Source organism: Hyaloscypha bicolor (genome assembly GCF_002865645.1).
Source record: "Hyaloscypha bicolor E unplaced genomic scaffold K444scaffold_98, whole genome shotgun sequence".
Lineage (NCBI taxonomy): Eukaryota > Fungi > Ascomycota > Leotiomycetes > Helotiales > Hyaloscyphaceae > Hyaloscypha > Hyaloscypha bicolor.
This window is the reverse complement of record NW_020194600.1, coordinates 696,358-719,867: the sequence shown is the minus strand read 5'-3', so window position 1 is coordinate 719,867 and position 23,510 is coordinate 696,358. Positions and strand designations below refer to the sequence as shown.

Below are 23,510 nucleotides of genomic sequence, written 5' to 3'. Positions count from 1 at the left end.
ACTATTCGATACCCGAAAGGGAACTTGCGTTTCTTTTAAAGGCTCTCACGGTGAAGCTATGTCGTCGGAAGAAATAAGGCCCCCAGGGCCTACCGCCGTCTCCAGTTTATACGCTACAAATTATGACGAGGCTGAGAGAGCCTTGCCAGACCCACAACTGGCGACCTGGCGAGCTTCTTTAAGATCAAGCTGTTCCAACGGAGCTTATGCGGCAGAAACACTTCGTGGAACAATATCTTATACAGGTTACTTCACATTTCCGACACCCTTGTCTGGCAGCACTGATTTCCTTGAAAGATCACGTGAGATCATTTTTCAGATTCCTCAGCGCCCTCAATATGACCTATATATCACATCTATCGAAGAAAATTTCGACACCTTACGCATCTAATGGAACTGGACATGAACAACATGAGGGCTCTATTGAAATTCTTTATAAAAAATTCAAGAATGAACCCAGTAGGCTTCCCATGATCTAAAGGCTGCCAAAACCATCGCTGAAACATTTACTAGTCGATAGCTACCCACCAGGTTGGCCGCAGTTAGCTGCATTCATGCATAGCGAAGATAATTTTGCTATTTTCAGACGTTTCGGACTTGCACACTGTCGTATACTTGTCCAACTCCAAGCAGAGATCCAACTCTTAGAAAAGAAACTCTCTGCCTTGGACCAGTCTGATGCCAGCCCTGGATCCCCAAACGCTTGGAGGCTTCTAACGGCAGAATTCAAAGAAGGCTGGGATTCTGAGAAGAGGGATCTAGTAACAGAACTTGGAGAAAAACTTTTGCGGTATGGTAAGAGCCACGCTCATACTTCTGTTAAACAGTCCTTGACAACGAACCAGACGCACTGCTATTGAATGAACAAAAGCTTCGAGAATTTGGACACGCCCCAAGAAAGGATCACCTCAGTGTTTTTCATTGGATTATGGCACGAAAGCCTCTTGGGAAAAGTCAATATGACTGGATCTACTGCATTGATGACTTCGTTTCCTTGTCCAGACCTGATCCCTTCAAGTCTTCTATCCTCGCATCGTGTCTCAAGGTCTGTTTGAGCTAATTTAGTCTCACATATAGCTAACCCAAGGACAGTGGTTCTTTAGAGATAGTGACAAAAACTCAAAAAGTTCAATCGTGGAACACTACTCAGATACGAAGATCTTTGTAGTCGCCAAAATCTTTACTATATTACTCGCCGTCGGAATTTTAATCATTCCAGTATTCATTCTTCTTTGGATTCCCAAGAAGACACAGGCTTGCATTTCTGCTACCGTCTTGATATCTGTATTAGTTTTCTCAACGCTTATATCTCTCTTTACTAAGGCGGGGGTCCAAGAAGTCCTTGTCGGAACTGCAGCGTGAGCATTCTCGAGGCGCAATTTTTATTCGACACTAACAAGAACTTAGATATTGTGCTGTCCTTATGACATTTTTAGGAAATATAGAGGGAAATTCGGGCTAATATATCTCAATATAAAAGAGTTATGTATTTTTCTCTTTTATAGCTCTGTTGTAATAGAGGAAGAGAATAGAAACCATGGAACTTAAAGTTACGGTATTGCGGTAATAGTAGGGTTATACTGCTTTAACTTCATGTCAATTATAAGTAATAGTAAGTCGGGAAAGATTTATTTATTTAGATCTAGTGATTCTTTTCGGCCAAATATTGTTAATATCTCGGAACCCTAAGACAATATGTCAGTTGGATGTCACGTGTGACTGCATTTGGTCTAGCTTAGGCTTGATATATCTTCAGTTCCTACACCATCTAGCTAGCTCCTCCTTAGACAATAATACCACATCTTTTGCACCCTCAAAAATGACCAATTGCACACTGCATGCATGCATCCGACACAATACTCCTGGGTCAGTCGGCCTATTGGGGGAATATGTGCTATTAATCGTTTTTACTCTGTATTTTAATATATCAAATCGGTGTACCCAGGATTCGTACACTTCAAGTAGAAGTACTACAATGCGGAGTAGTTAGGTTTGTGGTACCCAAACTCGGTATACTCTTGGCTGAAGGAGGGATCCGAAATCGGTCCTAGGGAGCGAGAACGGATACCTACCCCTATCACCTTGATAGGTTAAAAGGGTGGCTGTGATTTAGACAACAGGCATCAGCAAGATCTATATTTAGACAACATGGAAACTGTAATTGATTCTCCAAAGGAGCCAGAAGAGGATCCCCTGAGCATGATCCAGCTGACATATCAGCGTGGTCAGGGTTCAGGGTTCGGCTCGGATTAGAGCAGCGACTGCTCAGGTCCAAGGACAGAAGTGGACTTTGGAGCGGTCCAGTTTCGGCGCAGATTATATCGGTATTCCAAGGACTTCAAACAGTTCGTCCTGAGGCAGGAACGCTAGTCTTGGGCAAGTGAACACCATATTTGAGCCGCTAATATCTGCTTAAGAGTTAGTCTCAGTTATTGCAAGCAGGATAGTTTGCCAAGCCTCCATGTGCATATGCGGCCTTGTGCATGAACGAAATGACTTCCAGCATCTGGGTGGTAATTTTGAGGATAGTTTCCGGATCAAGTTGGTCCCCGCCCTCGTGATAGTCATTGGTGATAGTGTCAACAGACGGACCAAGCAATTCGAAAACAAGACATTGGTGGCATCCGTTGAGGCCATAATGCACGAAGTCATCGAGTTGTCTGATGATATGATGTATTGCCATCTTCTCTTGCAATGCCCGTAAGACCCCGAGCTCACGATCATTCTCAGTGCTATCGGCACTCTTGACTTTAATTGACACCCACATCTCTAATCTGGGTCTCATCTGTAAGCAAGAGCCTATAGAATGTATTAATGTGCAGTAGAGTAGCAACACTCCATCCCACGCAAGCCAGACGGTTGAGAATCCTCCCCAACCGAGTTTGTGACATACTTTGTAGCGATTCTCCTTGAAGGTGTCACCAAGGCGTACAGGATGGAATCCGCCGGGCCCGTATCGCGACATCTTCTCCTGATTGTAGAGTAGGTTGGATGAGCGGTAGATGGATAGGTCGTTCATAGCCTTATTGCTATTTTGGGTAAGAAGGGTAGTAGGTGTCGTTTGAGTGGGAAGCCTGCGATGTTAACGAAGGTTAATATTGAGGTAATAGGGAAAAAGTAAAACGACCCCCCTTCCCCCCCCCACCAGGTGTCGATTGGGGGCCACTAACCCAAAGTAGAGGCGCTCTGACAGGAACACCAAAAACTCAGCTTTCTCTTTAAATTTAAAAGAATTTATAAAGAATTTATAAGGAATTTATAAGGAATTAATGGAATTTAATACTTTCTTTATTTCCTTATAGTACTAATTAAGCGCTATTTAAGTAGGTTTTTTTTAATAAATAGAATCTGAATTAGTAATAGCTCTTTAAATTAAAGAAGTTAAAGATTTCATATTTTATAGTCTAAAGGTGAGCTTAAGAAAGCCTAGAAATTTAGCGACTAAGTCCCTAAAACTAGCTATAAGAGCCTTACAAGCCCCTAATTTACAGGGCCTTATAAGGCTTAAAAACTAAAACTTAATTAAATAATATATAAAGTCCCTTAAATTAAAAATTTATTTTAAGGAATCTTCTTATTATCCCTTCGTCTGGCAAGACATGGTCCGTACTAGCGGCCGCACACGAATATCCCTTGTTAGGTAAGAATACAACCATCTCCTCCAATCAATCTATCCGCATGATGCGGCCGCTAGTACGGACCATTTCTTGCCAGACGAAGAGATAAGTTAAGAAGCACGTGATTATAATACTAGGGTTATAATATTCTAGCTTATACTTATATTAACAAATCTAACTTAAGATTTTTAAAGAGCTTAGGTAGCCAATTACAAGCCGTTAATACCCCTGCCCCAATCGATACCCTAATCGACACCTGGTGGGGGGAAAGGGGGGTCGTTTTACTTTTTCCCAGAAAAGGAGTCCTAGACCAATACGAAACATATGAGCATTGGTTAAGCTCCCAACGCCACAACCTTCGCACAAGCCCAGCGGCACAGAGACTTCACCTCCTTCCAGGTCCGTCCGCTTCCAAATTCACAAGAACGATCTCAATTTTGCTCCATCACAGCTTGTATCAACGAGCTTCACGTGACCCCGAAATTTTGTGGTGCTCAATGTCCACGACAGATCCGCAAAGCAAAGCAATGAAATCTATGCCATGGCGTTCATTAGCAATGGATCATTCTTTCCCGAAACAGCATCAGTATGTACTCGAGCTGATAATAGCCTTGGTCCATCTATCATCCAATAATGTCGAGGGGGCTTTGATTTTACACTCCTGTTCGAGCAATCCCTCTTTTCCTTGGCACCATCCATTTTACTCCTTTTGGCTGTACCTTTGCGATTGATCAAGCTAGTTGGAATGGACGTGAAAACAATACCTAGTCGTCTTCACTATGTGAAACTGATTAGTCACGGCCTATGGATGCATGCAACGGATATGTTTACTTAATTTGACTTAGACTTCTTTAACTATGCTCGGGTGCCTTCAACTCACACTTCTCGTGCTCTGGAGTCTCGACCCAACAACTAAAACGAGGGTTACTGTTGCTTCGGCTACATTTGCTCTAGTTGATGTTGCAATTATTTGCGTTCTATCCCATTATGAACATACCAGATCAGTCAGGCCGGCTTCAATCCTCATTGTATATTTCTTGATTTCTTCGCTGTTTGATGGAGTACAGACAGAACTCTGTGGCTGAGAAAGAGCGAGCACCCAATTGCATCTATTTTCATCGAATGCACTGTGCTTAAAGTCAGCCTTTGTTGTGTCGCGCTAAGCTAAGTCACGTGCGACACAATAGCCTTTTTGCTATCGAGTCTCACAGCAAATCCTCCATTCTTAAGTGACCTGACATGTGGAAAGCACCGGAAGCCACGAGCGGTATTTTCAGCAGGAGTACGTTTTGGTGGCTCAATCCACTTTTTTGGGTTGCTTTCCGGGAAACCTTGACGTTGAACCATCTGTTCGATCTTGATGCTGAGCTGAACTTAGAAGGATTGAGCCAAAGGTGTATTCAAGCATGGGATGAAGGTAAGCGAAACCACAATTAGGTTCAACTATCTGACATCATTAGTAAATAAAAAGAACCAATCTGCGTTAATGATGACTCTATGGTCAAAATTGAAATGGAATTTTCTCGCACCTATTCCAGCTCGGCTATTCTCATAGGATTTAATTACTCCCAGCCATTCTTGATCACAAGGGCGGTGGACTTTGTTTCCCAACCTGAATTGCCAGAAACGAGAAACACTGGTTTTGGCTTGATTGGGGCTACAGGTCTTATCTACCTTGGAATAGCAGTAAGTCGCAAGACTTGACAGGTGTGTAAATATAGGCATGCTTACGAGCCTGCGGACATGGGTCTGTGGATTACAGGGCACTTTTCACGCGTCGCGAATTGAAAGGCGGCCAATTGAATTCAATTCTATTAAATAACCACAAAATATAATAATATAAAAGGTAAGCAGCACGATAATTAAAAGCTATTGTCTATTCTCTTAATATAATTAGAACAGTACTAGCATCTTTCAAAAAGTTGGAGTTTTCCTTTAGTGGAAGTTGGTCGCTAAAATGCCCTACAATCCACAGACCCGTGTCCGCAGGCTCGTTACTTGGGTATAGCTATCTACAGGTCAATATAAATACCAAGTCTATCGCACAAATTCTATAGTGCGAGGATCTCTTGTCAGTATTATCTACCACAAAATTCTTCAACTGAAATTATCGTCGACCAAGAAAGAAATGCCGATAGCGCTCCCTTTGTATTTTGAATCTAATTATATATCATTTTGGTTATGCAGGTTGCCGTCCCGCAGACATCATCCCGTCTCCCTTCCCTCATAACACACCGCTAGATCCCTTCTGTTGGAGTTACACACGACTGAGATGTGCCAGTGAGTTTGGAAAAGAAGGATGGCATAATATCCGATAGCTGATGCGAAGCAAGAAGGAGCTCTGGATGCCAGTATCTATAATAGAAGTTATCCTAGGTTCAAACCGAATTGATGCCTGCAGGTAGATTGCCTACTGAGTCCACCAAGAGAGCTCAAAGCATAATTTTAAAGGCATTATAAGAAATTATATTATATGTTTTGGGAAAGTTGAAAGTCAAAGGTGTTTAATTAGCGGCCGATGCAGGCAAGAAGCGAGAGAGAGGGGGGGGGGGATGAGCCGTCCGTGTGGAGCGTGGCCTTACAACCCAAATATTTTTGGAGTAGGAGAGGAAACCTTAATGGTAATACTAGGAAATCCAGAATCTTGCTCGGGAGTAAGACTGTAAGACAACTCCAAGATCGAAAAACCTCTAAGGTGGCGATTATTGCAAAAGGATCGGACTCCACGGGAACTTCATGTGGTGTTACGTAGAAGACGGCGAACATTCATTGCGTGCTATTGAAACATTCAAATGAATTTGGAGCTCCTTATTGCCAAATACCCGCCTTCTATATCACTGACTAGAGTATCATGTGGGAGAGAGCCGAGAGACATCGAGGTTGGAGTCCCAAGTCGGCCTCTGCTAAGAGGAACAAGAAGAATTGGTCTAAGAGGAACCTGGCTTCTAACGGTAAAGGGTACTCTGCAGTTGGCTTGTAATCGAACTTATGGAGCAGTCTGTGGCAACAGGTGTACCTGTCAGCATCCTAAAAAAGCAACCCGCCTTTGGCTGTACCTTACCTCAAATCCAGAACAGTCACTATTAAAGCAACGAAGCTAGTTCTTGAAGCAGCTTGCGATCATTTCATTCTTGGCGGCGCTGTTAAAGGCAGAGAAACTTGAAACGGAGAAACTTGAAATCAAAGTATGCTGCAATGGATTATCTTTGAAGCACAACCTGCAGATGCGTGATATTGAAATATAACAAGGAGTCATAAATTTAAAGATATTCACTACTGGCAGCTCAATTTTGGCTCTGATTACAAAGACGTCAAGTCTTTGTCCTTTCCTAAAGCGGTGGACTCATCTTCCGCCCTACAACCATCTCCAAGCTTGGAGCTCCCCACCCAGCTTGCTAACCAATCCCAAGGAGCTCAAACGCAATCCCATGCAATGTCTCCTAATAAAGAGTAGCTACCGACTCTTTCATCTTGGAAAGAACTCTGCTTCTATTGATGTCTCAGTCCTCATGATCTGGCAAGATCCAGCTCCTATCCCTCTCGCTATCAAACGCTCTAAATAAACACTTCACAAGAATGACAGAGACTAGCTCTGAAACCTCTATCTACTCGCCCAAAATTTTATGCATGCTGGCCACTCTTTCTTTATCGAGAAGGTGCTGGCTTCGACTTCTTTGTCCCGCGATCTGTCGCGACATCACACACCTCTTCGAAAACCCCAAACACTTGCTCCAATCTCCCTCGACATGTCTGGGAATAACCCAACAAACTTTTGAACATCCAAAGCATTGTTGAAGATCGAAAAACGGCCCATATTCTGGACCTGCACACCCAATATCACGACGTGCGATCTCCACATCCCTCCTGACCACCCTTCCCAATCACTTCATCAAAACACAGCGAATATAAATCGCAGAGCAGAGCAAAATATATCAGAAGTTTAACCGTCTCTTAGAGTTGAGAAAAGAAGCTCGTCTTCTGTATATTTTAATGTTGAGCTCAACTTATCCTCTCAGCCTCGCCTGCCTCCTCCCTTACCTGCGGGGTCGGTGTCGGGTCACCTTCACATATCCTCAGTATCAGCTTTAGCTCATCGGCGCATCGGCTCATTTATGCCTCCATTCGCGTGGGCGGTGAGCCGAAATTTCCAGATGGGTGTTATGTATTCAAATAAGGTCTTTTCCCTCAATGCTTGAGCGCGTAAATTCGAATGCGCCCACATTTGACACGCCCAATAAGCAGAGAAGTATCCTGTATTTATTCTAGTAAGTTTCCCGTCCTCAGGAAATCGTAATCATATAAAAGCTAATCAATTTACTAGGAGCCACGATTGGGTGCCTTAACACGGCGTTAAATACGACAGTCTCAGACTCCGTAGTGGTGTGTCAGCAGCGTAAATCTAGAGTTTTGCCATTTGAAACCCTGCTCTATTTTTTTTTTTTACCCTCAGAAAGTATAGGCAAGTTGTGTCTCGTTGTGTACGTTAATGGTGGGGACTCGAGTTGCAAATTCTTGAGTTCCACAAACTTTTATATCTGCAACTTTTTTTGGCGACGACGACCTTTAGCGAGACAAAGCCTTATCCCAAGCGAACTTCCATCGATAAGAAAACAACACGGCTAGGAAAGTTCAATAGGATAGAAGGATGTTGAGAATTATTTTTGAAGTGATGCCAAAGCATGTTCATATCAAATTTCGAAATGCCTTCCCTCACGGACTTCCATTCCGAATTCATGAGCGCAGCTTTGTCATATCGCCCCTACCTAAGATGACATGCCTTTTGCGCCCCCGCTGCCTCGCCGCCAGATCTTGCGAAGGGTTGAAGCTCGAAGCTCGAGTCAATGCAACAACGGGTCCAAGTCCTCAAACAAGCACAGCGACACAAACCATATCAATCAAACAACAGCATTGTCTTGTACTGAAGTCGCCGTGTTCAACGGCATCAAGATATATAGGCTCTGCTTACCTACTTTTTGCGATTTGTTGAGATTTGTGGAATTTTGAAAGTAATCCTGATGTTGGATTCCTGGAATGGATTGCAGGCATCCACCAGCCAGCCCCTGAATATCCAGGCCGGGTCTCTACGAATCGCAGAATCAGAAGCCGCAAAGTTCGAGGTCGAAGGGTTCTCCACGTAAGCAAGTACCCATTGATCTTGCGGAGCTTACTGGAATAACAATTCAGTTTGCTAATCTGACAGCAGCAACCATTTCCTGCTCCTTCTAAGCTCCCCTCTCTTCGGCCGCCGAACCCTCTTCCACCGCCTCAGATCTATCACTAGCCAGCTTCTTTATAAAGCAACCTGAAGACAGTTGTCATTGTAAATGAGGGTGACGATGAAATGTCAACGGAGACAGCATAGGAAGTGAAGAGGAAACCATGGAGAAGGCGACGGAAACATCCTATACAGAAGCCCGGAGTCCGTGGCTATCGCGGCGGCACGGCGTTCAAGCGTCAGCAAAAGTCAACGTGGCATACACTTCGAGGATTGCCGCTCAACCGGCAGGCGTCGCCAACCTCAATCCGGCCGTGGAATCAACAAATGCGTAGCTGGATAGCAAGGTCAGCCCATTGGACTTAGGGGTAACTCAAGGCAAAGAACACTTCTCTCAGGTGCAGGCAGCAAGCTTCAAAGAGACAGAAAACCTTGATGCATATTGAAGCGTTTCTCGACACCATGGAAGTGATGGGCTGCGCTGCATTTTCAAGTAGCATACCAATTATTCGATAGTGTTCTCTTCTTTGCCACCTTGTTTACTCTAATCTAGGCCATCGAACCACTCTCGTACCACAGACTCCTATCCAGCCCATCTAAATCACCAATAACTCGGCTTCGATTCAAGGAAGTAACGGCGGTAACTAGTAGGCAAGAACGGCGTATCAAACGACTTCGTGGCAGTCAGAAGTTGTAAGGAGCATAAGATATTAGTCTCGGTTAACAAAAGACAGGAGAAGGAGTAAAACAAGTATCAAAAACCCAATACCTATCACAGTTCAGGACATCCAAAGAGAGGAAGCCAAAAAAAAAAAAATACATGTAGATTGATTTTGGAGTAGGCGGGATTCGAACCGGCATTCCACAGTCTTTCGAATCAGACTCCAATTTACCTGCATGGGAGCAACCACGAAGCACACAACCACGAGGTATGCAAAGCCGTATTGGAGATCTGAAATTTGAACCGTGTGCTTTACCGTTAAGCGACCGCCCCTTTTGTGAATTTGCAACTAAAGAGTGTATTTAGAATAACACGATTGCTGGCAGATACAATCGAAACGGGGAAGAACCGATGAATGAGGAAGGTATCGCAAAAAAATTCAATGCCACAACTTGCACCAATCTCCTCAAACTAATAGGAGAAAGGCACATAAGTAAATTTTAGAGGGAGTTTGGAGTAGACTGGATTCGAACTAGCATCTGACTGAGGTTTTGAGCCTCAGATGCACCACCGAGACACACCTGAAATTTAAACTGTGCTCTTTAACGTTCAGCTACCACCCCTTTGAATTTGTGGACGTTTGCTTACTTCGAATAGTAAGACTGATATCAGATTGTATTTGGAGCAGGAAAGAGCCGAGCCATGACTTGAAGCTGCTTTTGGGGGAGGACCGAACTCAATTTCAGATGAATAAAAGCACAGAAACTGATAGCGCATGAAGCGAAAACGGCAGGAATTAAAGGGGGAGAGAGGGAGAGAGGGAGAGAGGGAGAGAGAGCTTTTTTTTCTTCGCAAGTATATCTCTAAGGATTCCACTTCCCATTCTGTACTTGAAGGCATTTTCTAACATTCAACCAAGGCGCTTTTGTTTTCGGAGGCCGAGCACGAACTCGTGGAGGATCAACTCAATTAAATATGAATACATACACGTCACTTGGCCTTCTTCGCCGCAGCCCGCTCAGCAGCCTTCCTCCCACTCTCCGTATTCAGTCCAACCCCAGCCAGAAACATCATTCTCATTGTAGCTCCGGCATACACGAACGCCACATTCCCCCAATCCATTGCATTCCACTTCAACACGTTCCAGTATACCTGGTGTCCCAACTCTTTAATGCTGTAAAGATGCCCGAAGTCTGCCACCAACAATCCGAACAAGACCGTTCTCCAGACTCTGAGATTGGATGTCGAGCGTAAGACTAGAGCTTCATTGATCGTGAAGAGGAGGTACAGATTTGCCAGTTGAGAGAGAACAACCGAGGTTGAGAGGGGTATGGTGCCGACGTTTGCAGGCGCAGAGGCAGCATGTGTCATTCGCAGATAGTCCAACTGTCGAAAGTGTGCAAAGAATGCGCCGACGAGTGCCGCGATGGGCTCTATCACAAGGAAAAAGGCGGTGTAGAACCTGGGGAGCGTGAAAGCTGGGGATGTCATTGTGGCTCTGGAGGGGTCTGGGCCGTCAGGTTGCGTCTGAAGGCTGCAGAGTGGGATGTGTGATACCGTGAAGAATCTGTCGGCCAACGGAGGTGAAGAATTCGATTATCCCTTACTGGTTGAATCATCCAAACCGTTAAAGCTGATGGAGCTGAGGTTGAGGTTCGTCGGTACCCCGTCCCCGTCTCCCTTGGCTTGAAGTTGGCTGAGACTTGAAACGAGAGATCCCTGATTTTGTTCCTGATCATCAGCCGGGATTGTAAATGACAGCTATTTTCATGCGCCACAGCGCACGGGATTCTTCCAGCTTCCAATTGGGGCCGGCCGTCGTCCTGCAGGATTGCAGGCTGGAAAGTATCGCTGAATGACAGAGCTCCTGCTCCTGAATCGCAGGACACATTGCAGATCGCTGCGGCGCGGCGACGCTGCGACGCTGAATCGCCTCGGCCACTTACTCGTCAATGTTGGGAGCCAGAGAATGCTTTTCCTGGTGTGGCCGTGCCCTGAGCTGAGCCAGCTTCCCGTTGAGTGCGGTGCAAATAGGAGTGCTCGAGGTGCCTTGGCGAAAAGTCTTCAGTCCCTACTCTTCAGCCTTCCCAGCCTGGACTTCGCCGTTGCCAGACCCTGTTGACCGTGCTTGCAGCGGAACCAACTCCGTAAATCACTGACGTTGGCGCCGGGTGGCTAATTTGCTTGTGAGGCTTGATTATTTGCCTTCCCGTTTCCCGTCCCCAGTCCAGACCGTTTCCACATTTGGCGACCCTCCGACCGTTGTGTAAACAAGTCGCACATACTTCGCCCATCTACGGCCATCTTTCCTTTCCTTAGTTATCCCCATAGCAGCAACTCCCCACATTCTTTCACTGATTTTTGCAATATTGGATTACCTGCCGACCCGTTATTCACACGCCAGAGCGCATGAAATCCTCCTCCACGCCGCATTCCTCCATCACGACCACGACCATCCCTGCCAATGCCCTCGTCCAGTCCTTCGCGTCACCTGCGCTGATTCTTCTTCCCATCTGTACTTGAACCGGCCTGCAAGCCGTTGGACAATCTGCGAGGAATACGGCACTCGTAGCAGAGCCTCTGTCAATCGACAACATGGCTCGAGTCTTCCCAATCGAAGAATGGGCACCCGCTCAAGAACGCCGAACATCCACCAATTCCTATCGTGCGACACTCGACTCCTATGGTATACCGAACCCTATGACGCCTTTTAGGAGGCGCCTGCAATCAATGCCTCTGGTTCCAACCGACGATGAGCTGGCGAGCGGGGTGCAAGGGCTGTCCCTTGGTGGCAATGAAAATCTCGATGTCGAAGGCAAGAAGCACGGAGGGTTTCGTGGACTGTTGAGGAAAGCTTCAGCATCTATGAGAACCAGAAAGCGCCGACACTCTCATGTAGTAGCCGCGGTAGATCGACCACAGACCGCGTGGGGAAAGTTAAGGACGGCTACCAGCTTCCACCGACACTCGAGACTCATGCCAACGAGCTTCGATAATGAAGGACCGTTTGACTCACACGAAGAGCTGCTCTCACCAATCCCCGGAATTGGAAATGCGCCTCCAATCATCCCACATGGTTCTGGAGGTGCCGCGGCGCGGGCAACTGCGGCAGCCCAGAACGACTATTTCTTCAGGAATCGGCAGTACCTTATGGTTGACGAACATCTAGGAGACAGGGAGAGTGGAATTGGAATAGCGATCACAACTGCTGATGTCGTAGAGTCAACGGAGGATGTCTCTAGCAATGGCATCAGTCGCGTCGATTTCATAAAGCACCTGCCCTCAGAGCTTGGAATCCAGATACTCAAGCATGTAGACCAAGAAACCCTTCGCAATGCTGCGTTGGTTTCCAGGCGATGGAATACGGTGAGCGTGACGGACGACATCTGGAGAACCGTGTTTTTGCGCGATCAGACAAAGACATACGCCACCAGCAAACCTGTACCTCTTGGGGCTGGCCTTGGACTGCCGTTGAAAGGTTCTGATTGGAAGGAACTATACCGGATTCGAGAGAATCTCCATCAAAACTGGGTAGCTGGAGCTGCTGAAGCAATCTATCTTAATGGACATATGGACAGTATCTACTGTGTGCAATTTGACGAGTAAGAGCACTACTCACCAGAGTAGAAGACCGAGAACTAACGCTTTACAGGAACAAAATAATTACGGGCTCTCGAGACAGGACAATCAGAGTATGGGATATGAGGACTTACGAATGTCGCTTGGTCGTTGGACCTCCAGAAGTTGTCAGCAATCCAGATATCTTGATCGGAGATGATGGTGCGCCAGCCCATTATGCTATCATGCCAGACAGCAACCGAGCAGCGGAATCCACCCCAAAGACTGTCTCATATCCGATTTACCATAACCAATCGATATTGTGTCTCCAGTACGACGAGGAGATCCTGGTTACCGGCTCATCGGACAGTACTTGCATTGTCTACGACATCAAGGACAACTATAGGCCAGTTCGGAGACTCCAACACCATACCGCGGCTGTGCTTGACCTCGCCTTCGACGAGCGCTATATTGTCACGTGCTCGAAGGATGTCACTATCTGCGTTTGGGATCGAGAGACCGGTGCAATGTTGAAGCAACTCCGAGGTCATTCTGGCCCAGTCAATGCTGTACAGATGAGAGGAAATACCGTTGTCAGCTGCAGTGGAGATTTCAAGGTGAAACTGTGGAACATTGATACTGGCAAGAACATCAAGGAGCTCTCTGGTCATACTAAAGGTCTTGCTTGCAGCCAATTTTCGGACGACTCGAGATTTATAGCTTCTGCTGGCAACGATAAGATCATTCGTATCTGGGACGCCAATACCGGAGTATGTTTGCGGAGTATCGCAGCTCACGACAACCTGGTCAGATCTCTGCACATCGACTCAGTGAGTGGAAGGCTAGTCTCAGGCAGCTATGATCAAGATATCAAGGTATTCGACATGAATACGGGATCACTCCTCCTGGACTTCCCAAAATGGCACTCGAGCTGGGTTCTTGGGGCCAAATCAGACTATCGGCGCATCATCAGTACCGGACAAGATCCCAAGATCCTCATCATGGATTTCGGTATGAATATCCGAGGCATCGAGAAACTGGAGAGTTGAGATAAAGTGTACAACAGCGGAGGCGTAAAATGGCGGGCTAGATGCACGAAGCAATTCAGAGGTGGCCCGAGGGCAATCGATACCCAGTTTCTTTTGTCGAGAAGGGTGTTGGCATGAATCAGGGACAATCATGACGAGCGCTGGAAGCATTAACGATGGTGATAGTTATTTAGCATGCATGGATTGCGAGGTTTTCTTGCCAACTTAATGAGTCTACCCGTAGGCATTAATGACAGACATTGTGGAAAAGTTGATCTCATGTGATTGATTCGTGAGACCTTGAACGTGCACTGTGCCGTGAGGAGATATTTCAAATAAAAGCTTTGCGCTCAATGACGGCAGTTTGTTATTTGTCCGACGTAACTTTAGCTGCTATGATAGCTAACTACCATCCTGTATACCTTGAAAACCTGGCTTTTGCTCTTTGCATTTGCACCTGCTCATGCGGCCCCTGGTTTCACGTCTTCTCCCTGAAGCTCACCTCCCATTTCCCCGAAACGAGTAGAAAGGAGAAAATGCCACAGTCACGTGATACTAACATATTCTGTTTTATTGGCCGGTTTAGCGACGCACACAATCTACTGTCCGCAGAAATTCGACCCTCAATTTCGCGAAATCTCGAAAACACTCCCTCTCACGACAACCACAAATATGAGTGCCCTCAACAAGATCGCGGCCACGAGCCCATCTCGCCAAAAGCCATCCGAGCTCGAGACCAGCATTGCTGGCGCTCTCTACGACCTCGAGACCAACACCTCCGACCTGAAGGCCGCACTGCGACCGCTTCAAATCGTTTCCGCAAGAGAGGTGAGCTTTTGAATTAATCCGATTCCAGTCCAGCAGTGGCTTGCAGCCTACACGACCGAGCAACGACGAGGCGACGTCGGCAGACCTACATGCTACATCATACCTGCGATATACTGTGTTTGGATGTCGACGGTGTTACATATATATGCACACATACGCCGAGTTGTGTTGTGGAATCGGACGGGTTGCGGTCCATTGTTTCCTCTTCATCATTGAAGGGAATCACTTGGAGCTCGCATGCTGATTTTTGATCGTGTATAGATTGAAGTCGGCCACGGCAAGAAGGCTATTGTCATCTTTGTCCCCGTTCCTTCCTTGCAGGGTTTCCACCGCGTGCAGCAGAGGTATGTCGCCTTCTCCCTCTCACCTCCCGACTCGCTTGCAATGGGAATGTGATGCTGACGAACGCACGCCAGACTCACCCGTGAGCTCGAGAAGAAGTTCTCCGATCGCCACGTCCTGATCCTCGCCTCGCGCCGCATCCTCCCCCGCCCCAAGCGCTCCAACCGCTCGCGCACCTCGCTCACGCAAAAGCGCCCCCGTTCCCGAACACTCACTGCCGTCCACGACGCCATCCTCACCGACCTCGTCTACCCCGTCGAGATCGTCGGCAAGCGATTGCGCACCAAGGAGGATGGAAGCAAGATCCTGAAGGTTGTGCTCGATGAGAAGGAGAAGGGTGGTGTGGATCACAGACTCGATACTTACTCTGAGGTGTACAAGAAGTTGACGGGTCGTGGTGTTAACTTTGAGTTCCCTCAAGGCGGAGCTGTTGAGTACTAGATGCGGGGAAAAGTCTTACGGCATGGGAATTGAAGGGCTTGTGCTACGGATCGCTTTTCATGATATTTGGGAGGCGTAGCAAGGTCATTCAAGATAGATAGACTTGCAATACCAAAAGCTTGTCATCGCCAATTTCTTTCGTCTCATGTCGTCCCGTGATTGGACTTATGTGCAAATATCAAATGGGTATATTGCGCCTTACATTTAATCCACAGCGACCTTCCCCAACCCAAGCACACACCAATAAGCCAGCTCCCTCTTCTCCCTAACCTCCTTCTCCTTCCCTCCGCCACCCAACCCACTCTCCTCCCCGCCAACCTCTCCCTCCCACTCAACCCTCACAAAAACCGGGATCTCAACCACCTCCTCCCCATCCCTAACATTCCCACTATCCCTCTTCATCTCCTCACTCTTCAGCCACTCGGAGCCCCCAATCCGCAGACTCGGCGGCACAACCTCGACCACCACACTGACCCAATTCCTCCCCCGTTCCCATACTTTGCCGGCTTCAGCTTGGTGCTGTCCTTCACTAGCTTCCGCTTTGGTGCGGCGCTTCTCGCCGCTGAGAGAGGAGCTTTTGTGGTTATCCCGCAACGCTTCATCCCAGACATCCGTATTGGCTCCAACTTCAAACTGTGGACATAGAACTGTGACTTTCGTAGGAAATCGGCCAGGAGTTTTGGCTGGTGTTGCGACTGTTACTTTCACACTATCGAACAAGGGATTCTTGAACGTAAGTAGAAATTGTACCGGCTTCAACGGTGCCAAGAGAGGGGATGCGGTTGGTAGCGGGGGTTGGAGAGGTTTGATGGTGATGCTGGGGATGTAGTTTAGTGCTACGAGGCGGATGCGGAAGCGTGTTGTTTGGACTTTGGATTCGGGTTTCGAGAGGATGTGCCGGCATGTTTTACATCGCTTTGAACGTTTTGTGCGGAGGAGGTAGGCGATGGGGCGCAGGTCGGAGAGGAAGGGAGTGTGTGTTGTTTGTTCGTGTCTTTGTTCAGCAGAGGCGGTACTTTCCCATCCTTCGGTTCTAAGCTTGGTGATTGCTTCGTCGGAGGAAAGGGGGTCAATTTGGAGACCTTCTAGGGCGTCCCGCGCTTCTCTCATGGTACCGGATTTGGTTTTCGACTTCTTGTCTGCGAAGCTGCCGCCTGTGTAGAGTCCCATTATTCGTGATAATGCTCCTGGTGATCCATAACCATAGTCTCCAGTAAAGCCCAGCGCACTAACAGGAGAAGACTCCGCCATCTGTGTCTGATAGAACGCCTTCAGATTCGAGAATTGACTCTCAGGATCTAGCCTCTCATTCGGATCCAGATTGATAGGTGCTTCACTCTCCTGGCTCTCTTCTGCGGCCGATGATCCAGAGAAATCCCGTTTCCGCTCCTCGCGATCTTTCCTCCTGTCCTTAGCTGTGAGAATCGGCAGCCCTCCATTCTTTATTTTAGCCAGCTGCGCAAATATCCCATTCGGCTTCTCGAACTGTATCCCGATCTCCTTGGAGCTCCACATGCAGTAGGCGCAATTCAAGACGAAAGGGCCATTCTGCTGGGATGCAAGTTCTGCTCCCAGGCCCTGTGGCGGAGCTTCGAGACTGCTGACTGAGAGGGGTGCGACACATATTGGGCATTGGAAACAACTTCGTGTACATCTATAGTACGCCATTAGCTCTGTGCTTCTTGTGGCATGATGGGAAAGCTACCGATTCCCCTCCGACTTCACAGTACTGCTCGGCACCTCGAACAAACAATTCGGGCAGTACCACGTCACTATCTCATCTAGCACACATCGCGGACACCGTATCTGGTGGCAATCTTCACAATATAGCAGGTGTTCGAGGGGGTATAAGCTGTAATTTGACCGTGGAGCTCGCGGATCAAAGGTTCGGTCGTCGTCGGAGTTTTCCTCGGTTTCTGGAGGTTGTTCGTCTCCGAGATTTCGACTGGGTATCGAGGCGTCGGTACAGGGGCATTTAAAGTAGGTGTAGGGCGTAAAGGAGGCCATCGTGGGTGGTGGGGAGCTGTGGAGGAGGGGGACTTTTTGGAATGTTGCGCTCCCTTCAGGGAGACGCGCTAGACAGGGGTGGTGTTGCTGCTCAGGATTTCGCGGTCATGAGCTTCATTTCTTCTTCTTCCGATTCATCACATTTTTTAAAACAAAAGTAATTCCTCGTCTTAAAATATCAAACTATTGAATGGCTGTTCTAGTGGTAAGTGGGAGTTTCATTCAGGATTTCGCTCTCACAGTAAGTTTAGTCTGAATTGCTTCCAGAAATTTCATTCCAACCTTGAACCTTCCTTTCGAGACCGGACATTATAATACAGACATTAAAATTACACAATATCATAAGTCGTTGTTTCCCGTCAACGCTGAAGACACAAGGAATTCCAAAGTTAAAGAGTGTACAGGGTATATGGGTAATGAACATCCAACAAAAGAAAGGGTTGCTTTTTCAAACCCTTAAGCATCAAGATAGGCCAACAACTCATCATTGGCCTTACCACCCTTGTCCTCCTCCCACTCAACTTTCACCTCTCTGGTGACTTTCATGTACTGCTCCTCTACATTCTTCTTCAACTGTAGTGGATCCGGTGGTAAGACGGACTCGTCGTATACACTGCTTGGTACTCTCACAAGACCGAGCGAACTCATAGGTCTATCCAAGAACTCCTTGATGGACTTCTTTGACTCCTCAGTCCCAGAATCAGATCCTCTCCTGCTGCCGCTGAAACTTGTAGTTGGACTGTCCACATCATGTGCTTCGCCAGAGGTGTTCGACCATCTTGACGAGAGATCCTCTGTGGATGATGATCCAGACTCTGATGATAGCTTTCGAGGAGTGCCTTGTTCGCCATTGGTGTTTGCAGGTGCTGCGGTAGTGCTGACAGTGTTCGTGCCATTGCCGTAACCATGGACAAGAATCTCGTAATAGGACGCTCGTTGCGGTCGAGGATGGATAAGCTCTGGCATGTTGCCGAGCGTGGTGAGCGCTTTTTTCACTGTGTTCTTGGTTGACTTTGATGAAGATATCGAGGCAAGGCTGGAATAGCTGGAGTCTCCCTTATGTTGGCTCTTGTGGTTAATAGCTCGGTAGTCGATGTCGGGCTTGATCTCATTTGGGGACTTCTCGGTTTCTGCGTCTATTTTCAACTGCGCTTGGAAGTCAAGCTTTGTCTGGTCGGTCTGTGTTCGGAGGAGAGTCTCCAAGGGCCTCTCTTCTTTCCACGGTGGGCAGCCGGCAGTAAGGACACAGATGTTGTAAGGCACATTTTGGGTATCGCGAACCTGTTCAGGAGGGATTGTTGCTGAACGCAGTGTCTGGAGAGTCGCGTAGATCAAGATCCAGCGGACTTTTCGAGCATCAGAATGAGAGAGCTTATCGTTCTTCTCAATTTTGGAATTGGAGAAGTTGCATTCTTTCTCAAAACCTCGGTATGCTCGAACGAGTGTGCAGTCAAAGAGGGATTGGTCCATGCGATTTGTGGCCTTGCACAGAGAGGAGAATGCGACCAAACTTGGGTCAGGCCTCATCTTGTTGGCCTTTGGCACAAAGCTAAATCGCCTGTTGAGGGAAGATCTCTGGGTGGCCTTTTCTTCCTCGGCTTCTGGGAGGAGGGGTAATGGGTGAAGCAGCGGTATGTACTTGTGACGTTGATTGAATGAATCTAGAGTTTGCTGGACACATATGCCTCCTTGGTGTGACAGTGGTAGAGTATCCGATGAGGTAAAGTTGAAATCGACAAGGTAATTGTATAATTTCTGGAACTCCTGGCACATCTGACCATAGATATTCTTTGGGAAAGACGCACTTCGCGCCTCGCAGGATGCTGGTGGGTAATAGCCAAGTTTGGCTACATAGTATGACTGAAGGAATGACCGAAACCTGTCCAGGTGTGATCGAGCAGCAGGCGAGAGTCCAAGATGGGTTTCTGATAAGTCGTCGGAAAGGAATGAACCAAGTTTTCTGCCGCAATTGTCTAGTCGCATATCCATTTCGAATCGAGAACGGGTGACGAGTGCACGTGAGGTCCTGCTCATAAACTTTAGAGGGTTAGCAATGTTCGTGCTGATGGTTTGAGGCGGCTTGACATACCTCAAATCCAAGGCTGTTGATCAGTTTCTCGTTCATGCCAGTGCAATGTGCAAATGCATCGATCCACAAGTCCCTGAAACGGAAATGCTCTGCGAAGAACAGGATTGCGAGGGCATGGTCCGGCTGACTCCTCATGTCTGCATATCCTTCCTCGTCCATGTAGTCCATTATCGCTTGGACGTTGTCCTCTCCTGCAGATCTGAACTGGCTCATGCTGTTCAGCAAACCCACGAGAGCAGCGCCGAGATGGTTTCCAACAAGAGGCTTTCCAAATATCCAAGCAAAGAAATTGCGTGTTGCCATGTGATACAAGAAAGCTTCTTTTCGATCGGCATCGGGTGGTGGTGGGATGTAAAGCTCATACATTCTGGTACTTGCTTGGCTGAAGCAGCTATCTTCGAAACTATCTTCTGACGATGGTGACGCCTTCCCGGCCGTAACCAAGAATCTGTCCACGAGAGGCTTGCATCGAGTCGCGAGAAGTCCTTCCATAGGAACTCGGAAAGCTGGACCTCTTCTAGATTGACCTCGTCCATATAAGTGGACGATGCAGTTTGCTTGAGGATCCCATAATTCTGGATCCTGTGGAGAAGTTAGTCATGCTGGATTGAATTGTATATGAACGGGAAAACATACCTTTCTGAGGGAATCCCAATCTGATGATTGTCGTGCGGCGCCATCCCACCTTCTGACACTCGCATCTCTTGCAGTTGAGCCCAAGCCCAGGTTTCTTACTGATGTTCTCTGTTTCCAGCCATTGGGCCTTTCTGAAACCCCTTTGTATATTGAAAAACTTTTTGAGCGGGAGGATTCTGTTCTTTCTGTAAGGCTTGCGGGTGTTGGGAAGGTTGAAGTTCTGGAAGGAGGCCGAGCCATTGTTAAGGCCATATTTAGTGATATATTCATCCTAGCGAACTACAACGACGTATGATTTTCTCGTTGCCGTGTTGCGTCACTGCTCCCAAAGCTGCGAGGTTTGGGTGTTTGACAGTAATAAAGACGTCAAGTTGGGAGGTGCCAAAGGCGAGAGCTAAACCTTACGAGTTCGGCAATTTTAGGGGACCGACTGAGAGTCGAGCGCATCCAGCAGCAAAAGAATCGATTCGGAATGACTCAATGGGATCTAAGATCGAAGGGAAATTCATAACCTTAAAAGTAGAGCCGATTGATGAGATCACGGGAAAGGAGGAAGAAGAATGGAGGGGAATCGATTTCTTCTAATATGTATGCACATGTCTCACCGGCCCTCCGCTGCGAAGTGGCCCTGCAGGGAATCCCCGATTAAACTATTGATAAGAGCGGGATACTAGGAACCCACATGCACCAGTATCTCATTCAGCTTATTTGCAGGGTTCGGCTTGGGGAGCCACGTAGGTTACCCATTATTCCCATTGATCGAATCACGAAGCTTGAAGCTTGGGGAGTTTTGTGGCTGGGGCTGAATGCTGGGCGGCTGGCGGTGGAGAAGGGTCTCAAGCACGCCACATGAGTTTCTGGGTCGCACAAGCCTGTCGCCTGGCTCATCTCATATGCATGGGATTTGCACACCTCAACCCAAAATTGGCAATTGTTCCTACCGCTTCCAGAACGGACTTCATCAGGCTCGAGCGCTCGAACAATCGAAATGGTGGTTGTCAAAGCATCGAGGACGTCTTTCTCTTCAGGGGGGCGTTGGCGTTCTTCACCATCTCGAGTGAAGCAACCTCCGTGAAATCATACTTACTGTACTGAACAGTGAAGAGACGACTTTGAAGGCGCATCGCGGGTGCGGGGCATGTCTTGGATATCATGATCCCGTTCTGGTAGCATGACTAGGATGACTTGCATGCCAGCGAGCACCTATGAGAAGTTGAGAACAGCTGAGCGATACTGAAGAAGGGGAGGGGCACGCACGGAGCTCCAAAGGCTTTGAGGATTGGCCGTCTACCATCTCCCGTCTCCCGTCTCCCTTCTCCCGGCTCAGTCAGAGTCTCAGCCGCTTTGGCACACCGCCGCTGACTCGCTGAGAGCATGATTTGGAAGAAGAGTGTGCGGAAGTGAAAGGCTGCGAGGCTCCAAGGATCCACACAAGGCCCCCCGGGAAGGTGGCTTGCGGATCTCGAGGTCATTGGGCCCCTTAACACATCGCAGATGTTCAACCTTGCAGCAATGCCGCCCGATCGGGACGCTCACCAAGGATCAAGAAGGCCAATCTTTTGACCCATGCTTCCTCGGGACACCCCACCTGTTTAGCGACCGCGGCCTCGGCCGCTATCTAAAATTGGGCCATCTGGGCGTCGAGATGGCTCTGTGCGCGCCCACGAGCAACAGCTTGGGGAAAGTCTCCGCTACATCGTGGCATGAACATGAAGGCTTTCGGAGAGGCAGCTACTCTAGACATTCGAAAGCCTTCAGCAGAACTTTTCCTCCGGAGTCCGCCATGTGCCCCCATGCCAGAAGACAGGACTTCCCCCACATAACTCCGTCCTCTGGTGAGCCACAGCACAGCCAAACTTTCGCATGGGGCAGCTTTGCGTTGCAAGGTTATGAAGGCTGTCCCGCCCAGCAATGCAGCGAGTGATGACGCCTGCCGTTCCGCATCGCCGACCATGAGAGCGCTCGGCGGAGGTCGAACACCCACGCAGAGTTCAGAATTGCGTCAGTTATGATGGTGGTGGTGGTGGTGGTGGTTGTGTTGAGAATGTGAGAAGATCATCGCTGCAGAAGTCGGTTGTAAAGTTCCAACCTTCTGGGGATGACCTCTCCCGCGTATGTATTGTCACTGGAGGCTTGGATCGTGAATTCTGATGGGCCACCCATTCGTCATGGACCAGGTCGATCATTTCTTATCTTCATTATGTTTGTCAGTTTGACAGCTGCTTCGATGCGACCGAAGTATGCTTCAACCCTAAACGGAGTTACCGCCGGAACATCCTGTGCGGCCACTGATGTCATGCTTGAAGGCGAGTGTGAATGCATGAATCCTCTCTGTCGACCACGGCCGACGGGAAGCTTGAAACCCATTTATCGAAATGTGAAGCCTGTGCTTGTTGATTGCTTTCAGGTGTCCACTGCTGGAAGGTGGTCGTCTTTTAATATTAGAATTTGAAACTCAAACAATCTCAATTGTCTGTTGCTCGCAGTCATTAAACTAATCACGACCTCCCTCGTAAGGACTATGACAAAATGCTAATCCAATATGCCCAAAAGTGAAGTTGCTATGATTGCCAACTTTGTAAACTTTGTAAACTATTAGCCCAATCCATTTCGTATAGGCGTCATAGTCGGATGAGTAAGAGAGCCGCAACTTCAAGAGTCTCGCAATCCTCAACGTAGCAGGGATACCTCGAATAGCCAAACAGCAGTTGCGCAATCCGGATATCTATACCACTCATGTCGTGAAGCTTGACTATCTTGTGTTCTAGCTGGTCTCTTGGAACTCCTTTTCACCAAGCCTCTCTTTAACCTGACACGGACACAGAGCGTGCCCCCGGCGACTTTGCTAAAGGGGTCTAAACTTATTGGAGTAGCGCGAATAGAAAGGACTTCAAAGTTCCCAATGTGATTACGGGTTCTTGAGCGAAAGAGTACTTTGGAATTGGCGGATGCTTATGATTATGAAGGCGCTCCCGAGGCTGGAATGTCGTCTTTGGAAATGTAGCGTCTTGATGTCTCTCTCGCAACGTAGGGACTCAATATCTCAACGGCATGTTAGCAATGCCAAGCTAGTCCGGCGTCAATGTCG

At 47.7% G+C, this 23,510-nt stretch overlaps 8 protein-coding genes and 1 non-coding gene across 9 annotated transcripts; 4 read left to right on the top strand and 5 right to left on the bottom strand.

Annotated features, from left to right (window-relative positions):
- Positions 1-520: 520 nt before the first annotated feature.
- Positions 521-1,362, top strand: K444DRAFT_726233 (uncharacterized protein; the record flags this gene model as incomplete). The annotated part of the gene is made up of 3 exons (XM_024888663.1): positions 521-795; positions 828-1,045; positions 1,093-1,362. The coding sequence occupies exons 1-3, from the start codon at positions 555-557 to the stop codon at positions 1,360-1,362; spliced, it is 729 nt and encodes a 242-aa protein (XP_024735146.1). The 5' UTR covers positions 521-554.
- A 1,063-nt stretch (positions 1,363-2,425) lies between these two features.
- K444DRAFT_644150 (putative srpk) lies at positions 2,426-3,019 on the bottom strand (the record flags this gene model as incomplete). Its single annotated transcript, XM_024884930.1, has 2 exons — positions 2,426-2,785; positions 2,837-3,019. 2 exons carry the CDS (start codon positions 3,017-3,019, stop codon positions 2,426-2,428), a joined length of 543 nt encoding a protein of 180 aa, XP_024735145.1.
- A 6,647-nt stretch (positions 3,020-9,666) lies between these two features.
- Positions 9,667-9,826, bottom strand: K444DRAFT_t24. Its single transcript has one exon. It is a non-coding gene; the product is annotated as a tRNA-Leu (tRNA).
- A 657-nt stretch (positions 9,827-10,483) lies between these two features.
- Positions 10,484-10,984, bottom strand: K444DRAFT_644149 (uncharacterized protein; the record flags this gene model as incomplete). The annotated part of the gene is made up of 1 exon (XM_024884929.1): positions 10,484-10,984. One exon carries the CDS (start codon positions 10,982-10,984, stop codon positions 10,484-10,486), a length of 501 nt encoding a protein of 166 aa, XP_024735144.1.
- A 1,239-nt stretch (positions 10,985-12,223) lies between these two features.
- Positions 12,224-14,100, top strand: K444DRAFT_532581 (WD40 repeat-like protein; the record flags this gene model as incomplete). The annotated part of the gene is made up of 2 exons (XM_024875090.1): positions 12,224-13,095; positions 13,146-14,100. The coding sequence occupies 2 exons, from the start codon at positions 12,224-12,226 to the stop codon at positions 14,098-14,100; spliced, it is 1,827 nt and encodes a 608-aa protein (XP_024735143.1).
- A 651-nt stretch (positions 14,101-14,751) lies between these two features.
- On the top strand, positions 14,752-15,690 carry K444DRAFT_532367 (putative 40S ribosomal protein S7; the record flags this gene model as incomplete). Its single annotated transcript, XM_024875076.1, has 3 exons — positions 14,752-14,907; positions 15,169-15,251; positions 15,324-15,690. The coding sequence occupies 3 exons, from the start codon at positions 14,752-14,754 to the stop codon at positions 15,688-15,690; spliced, it is 606 nt and encodes a 201-aa protein (XP_024735142.1).
- Positions 15,691-15,894: 204 nt separating this feature from the next.
- K444DRAFT_532347 (uncharacterized protein) lies at positions 15,895-17,697 on the bottom strand (the record flags this gene model as incomplete). The annotated part of the gene is made up of 2 exons (XM_024875073.1): positions 15,895-17,344; positions 17,396-17,697. 2 exons carry the CDS (start codon positions 17,695-17,697, stop codon positions 15,895-15,897), a joined length of 1,752 nt encoding a protein of 583 aa, XP_024735141.1.
- A 211-nt stretch (positions 17,698-17,908) lies between these two features.
- Positions 17,909-20,957, bottom strand: K444DRAFT_564202 (uncharacterized protein). Its single transcript, XM_024877053.1, has 3 exons — positions 20,423-20,957; positions 19,787-20,368; positions 17,909-19,734 (listed from the first exon to the last, which is right to left on the bottom strand). The coding sequence occupies exons 1-3, from the start codon at positions 20,690-20,692 to the stop codon at positions 18,154-18,156; spliced, it is 2,433 nt and encodes an 810-aa protein (XP_024735140.1). The 5' UTR covers positions 20,693-20,957; the 3' UTR covers positions 17,909-18,153.
- A 268-nt stretch (positions 20,958-21,225) lies between these two features.
- On the top strand, positions 21,226-21,543 carry K444DRAFT_614490 (uncharacterized protein). Its single transcript, XM_024880536.1, has one exon. The coding sequence runs from the start codon at positions 21,272-21,274 to the stop codon at positions 21,515-21,517; it is 246 nt and encodes an 81-aa protein (XP_024735139.1). The 5' UTR covers positions 21,226-21,271; the 3' UTR covers positions 21,518-21,543.
- Positions 21,544-23,510: the final 1,967 nt, after the last annotated feature.

Bases quoted from the DNA above. Each gene is read 5' to 3' on its own strand.
- K444DRAFT_564202 (XM_024877053.1), bottom strand. From the start codon at position 20,692: ATGAATATATCACTAAATATGGCCTTAACAATGGCTCGGCCTCCTTCC. The intron at 20,369-20,422 runs GTATGTTTTCCC...ACTTCTCCACAG, and splicing joins ATTGGGATTCCCTCAGAAAG to GATCCAGAATTATGGGATCC. The intron at 19,735-19,786 runs GTATGTCAAGCC...AACCCTCTAAAG, and splicing joins TCAACAGCCTTGGATTTGAG to TTTATGAGCAGGACCTCACG.
- K444DRAFT_614490 (XM_024880536.1), top strand. From the start codon at position 21,272: ATGAGTTTCTGGGTCGCACAAGCCTGTCGCCTGGCTCATCTCATATGC.